The sequence below is a fragment of the Nannochloropsis gaditana genome, assembly GCF_000240725.1.
Source record: "Nannochloropsis gaditana CCMP526 unplaced genomic scaffold scaffold984, whole genome shotgun sequence".
Taxonomy (NCBI): Eukaryota; class Eustigmatophyceae; order Eustigmatales; family Monodopsidaceae; genus Microchloropsis; species Microchloropsis gaditana.
This window is the reverse complement of record NW_005802969.1, coordinates 1-4,170: the sequence shown is the minus strand read 5'-3', so window position 1 is coordinate 4,170 and position 4,170 is coordinate 1. Positions and strand designations below refer to the sequence as shown.

Below are 4,170 nucleotides of genomic sequence, written 5' to 3'. Positions count from 1 at the left end.
GGGGGGGGGGGGCAGGGAAAGTAGCGGCTGATGAGGGGGCTTGTACGTCTGGGCGGCTTGTGTGTGCGGGGAAAGTGGACGACATGAGTCGCCAGCAGCAGAGCTTGTCGTGTCAGGTCGCAAGCCCGACGGAGGAACCGGGATAGCGGAGCTTCGCTGGTCGGCAGCTCTCGTCCGGGCCTCCCTTGACTGCACATGCTGCAGGTACTGGACAGTTTGCTGGCGTTGCTGAGTCCTCAGTAAAGGTGCTCTATGGTGCAAGGGTACGTGTCTATTCATCGGCGGCCGAGGGCCGTGGAAGAGAGCCTGATCGTTAGAGGTTTGTCGAGGAGGATTAGGAAGGGAGTTGCGTGTATTCGTGAGCACGAGCCCGCCCGGTCGTGATCCGTTGCTGCCGCCCAATCGTCCGCCTGCAGATTGTTGACTCTGCTGACTGCTGATACTTCTGGGAGCCGTTGGATCTTTCGAGAAGTTGGTAGACTTCTCAATGTCTCGGGAAAATGTTTGCGGGTGTTGCTGCCGTAATGTGCCTTCTCTTCCATCTGTCGCGACAAGATCTAGGCATTTACTCCCTGTTTCCCCCCTTCCTTGCCCCCTGTGACCTTTTCCCAAGGCCCCTCCTCTCCCCCCTCCGATACCTCCTTTAATTTCTCCTCTTCCTGCTCCACTCCCTCCACTTCCTCCATAACCACCCCCCGAGGCACGAGGATCCATGATTATCATACGCGTCGCCCCCTGCGGTCGTGCATATGGGTCGCTGGCAAAAGATTGACTGGAAATATCATTGCACAGGGGACTGAAGCTGTTGCTGACGTTTTTAAGTGAAGCGGCGTCATCGGGGATAGAAGCGGAAGAAGTAACGGGGGCACTCGCGTTTCGGGACAATGAACCCCGCGTGTTTTGCAATTGCAAGGCGGGCGGCTGACTACCACGCTCCTCACTCATAAAATCAGATTATTGGGGAAAGAACTGTAACATTGTGCATTACATTGATGCGCTCCTCGTGTATCTCGAGAGGAGGATGGGATGAGGAGGGACGACGAGGTCAATGCAACGGCAAAGTCGTAAGAAGCAAAGCGTGCCGCGCGATCCTGTGGCAAAATTTAATCCATCCCGTCTGTGAGCCATGAGAACTGTTGACAGATGGGTTTTGCGCTTGGGCATAAATCTGCCCGTCGGGGTGAAGGGCGCAAAAGTTGCCCCACCTCGCCAAAGAAGTGCGAGTCGCTCGCTTGAAAGGGATGAAGAACGGAGGTCGATCCCCTGTCCGTCATCTCTAGAACGAAAAGCACCGAACACGATTGACCATGAAGCGCAGATACGATTGCCATAGCGTGCAAGTCGGCCCGCGTGTGTTGAGTGAACTTCTTCCCGTTTTCATTCATGCAAGGTCATCGTCTCACAATTTTTGTTTCGCCGATGCGCTCCTTACATTTTTTTTCAGCGTCGACGTCAATGGTCTCAACCCCTGAAGTCCCAAAAAAGAGAATATCACAAGCAACATTCGATGAGACAGTGTACGAGAATATGGTTGACCTCGAAATGGATAGGGCGGATGCCGTCAAGGATGCTTTACAGCAGTTCACAAGCCAAGGCGTTGACTTGGAGAACATTTGTGTGACACTGAACGAAAATGACGGGCGCTGGCTCGAAGAGGTGGACGCACAGCTGACTGCGCTAAAGAACTGCTTGGATAATGGGACGGATCTCAGCCTACCTCCTTCCTGGAGTCCTGAGGCAACGCTGGCGGCTCTTCAGGCTCTGCATTCGGCATTGACGGATAGCGATATTAAGAGAGCAGACAACGCTCGTAAATTGCTTGGGTCTAAAGATGCGGTGAATGTAATTGCGCGAATATGGCAAGAATGGGGAGATGAACCTTCCTGTGTAACCCTGGATCCTGCGGAAGCTGAGGCGATAGCCAAAGCCAGGTTATTGGCCGTGGCTGTGACCGAGGCTGCGTGCGGCGGGGGTAGTGCAGGAGACCAGAGCAAGCACGCTTTCCGGCCAACCAGCATGCGCATGCTTTGTCAAGCCGCTCGGCGAGCACAACTGAGGGAGCAACGCTCCTTTCTCATTGCTTCTTTATCTCTGGTGCGTGTCTTGTCAACGCGTGCGGAGGATCATAAAGTGAGCTTCGTTGAGCATGGCGGCTTGGACACACTGGTGGAATGCCTGGAAAAAGAGGCATGGGCCTCCGACTGCGAAATTGTTCGTGAGGCTTGTGGTGCAATCAAGGCTGTCACGGCAGTGGACGATTTTCGGAAAGACTTCAGCGCCTCCCACACTCATACACGGGCCCTCACGGCCAAAGGCTGCATCCCAGTCCTCCTGCAAGCTTGCCGTCGATTCGGCGCAGACTCGGACACGGTCGCCACTGGACTTGATGCCCTCCGGAATCTGGCCAACAACGAGGAGAGCGTGAACCAGATTGCCTCCGAGGGGGGAGTGGTTGGGACCGTGCGCGCGCTCCAAGCTCACCTCTCCCACCCGGCCCTGGCACGGGCGGCCACTGGGCTCTTCCGCAATGTCTCCGCAGATGACCGGCACAAAACACGTCTGTGTAAGAATGGCGCCGCTCAGCTGATGCTAGAGGCGATGCGAGAGCACGCACAGGAAAGAAAAATCCAGGAGCACGGGCTCGCCACACTAGGAGCCATGGCTTTGCGGAGTCCGGACAACTGCCGCCACCTATTTGGAATGGGCGCCGTGTCGGTAATCTTGGAGGCCCTGGAACGGCATCCAGAGGCCCGTGCAATACAGCGTCAAGGCTGTTTGGCTGTGCGGAACATGGTCAGCCGTGTCCCTGAGCTAGGGGAGGCTTTCCTCGAGGCGGGCGCAGAGCCCTTATTGCGGTTAGCGGGACGATACCAGGAAAGCGTCGATGAAGCGTACGCTGCTTTGCGAGACCTGAAGTGTGACGTGAAACGTGTGATCGTGGATCCCTTGACGGGCGAAATCAAGGCTCCAGAAGAGTTCGGCAGCGCCAAAACTTCCTTCCGGCCACTTTTTGATAGCAGCAACGACATCGAAGGGGCGGTGCAAGCCGCAATCAATGCCCCTAGTAATTCCTATCGTTTTTAAACGCGAAAATAAGTAAAAAATCACTACCTACAATGTCCATCGCACCGCCGCACGCGTGGTCTCGCATGGCCTTGTTTTGGATGCTGGGTCACTGTGATGGAGGGCAATCCAGCGCGTCTTGTTCGCCGACCGTCTGGACTCGGTGCGATTGTCACGTCCTATTTCACCTGTTTCACTTGCCCCGCACAAGCAAATCTGCCCCTAACTTTTATTCCCTTCCTCAGCATTCCCATCTGCAGGGGCGTGGAGCGAGGAAGGATTTTGGCTGCGTTGTCACCTGTTCCCTTCCGGCTGCAGCCCGGTCGGGTGCAACAGCAGCGACTAGGTGTGTAGCAAGTACTTGCCGTCCATCATAAGGCCATCATGGAGGACGCGCAGCAGGAGGAAAGAGTTTTGCACTGGCTAAAAAAGCGGGGATACACGGAGGTGGCAAAACACTATGAAGAGGACCAGGCTCACGCAGCGGTGGGCAGCGCCGAAGAGGGCAACGAGAGCGAGGATTCTTCCGTCCCTAGCGGTGCATTTACTGATGAGCGCTTGTTGTGCAAGCGAATTGGTGAAGCGAATCAAAGTGCGTTACTCTTTCGCTCTCTCCGTATGTCAGATCCGATGCTGTACCATCGAAACTACAACGAGCTACAGACGTGGACTTGCAATGCCCTTGAGGCCTACAAGCCCGAGCTCTTGACAGTGGCCTTTCCTGTCTTCGTTCACAGCTACCTGAAACTTGTAGAGCGGGGTATGATAGAAGCAGCGAGAGCCTTCCTCCAGACCTGGGGACCTGACCATGCAGAAACATATCAACTAGAATTGCGGAGTTTGACGGCCGTTCAACGGCCCGATCACCTAACGGCGGGCAACGGATTTGTCAAGCGCGCCTTGACAGACAAGTTTGTCCTTCGACTCTGCAGCATCAGCTATCGCCTCTTACAAAGTTTCTTGAGCGACCACAATCTGTTGCTAATCATGGAGATCTTGAACGAGCAAGTGCACGTGGTGGTTGAGGAGCGCCCTCCTATGCCTCGCTTCCAGGTGGTGACGTTTCGGAATGACGGGATCGCTGGTGGCGGAGGGGTACCGGGGGGG

General features: G+C 55.5%; 1 protein-coding gene across 1 annotated transcript; it reads left to right on the top strand.

Annotated features, from left to right (window-relative positions):
* Positions 1–3,305: 3,305 nt before the first annotated feature.
* NGA_2011320 (transcription initiation factor tfiid subunit) lies at positions 3,306–4,153 on the top strand (the record flags this gene model as incomplete). The annotated part of the gene is made up of 1 exon (XM_005852742.1): positions 3,306–4,153. A coding segment is annotated over exon 1 (706 nt), but the record flags the coding sequence as incomplete, so codon positions are not given.
* Between the last annotated feature and the right edge of the window lie 17 nt (positions 4,154–4,170).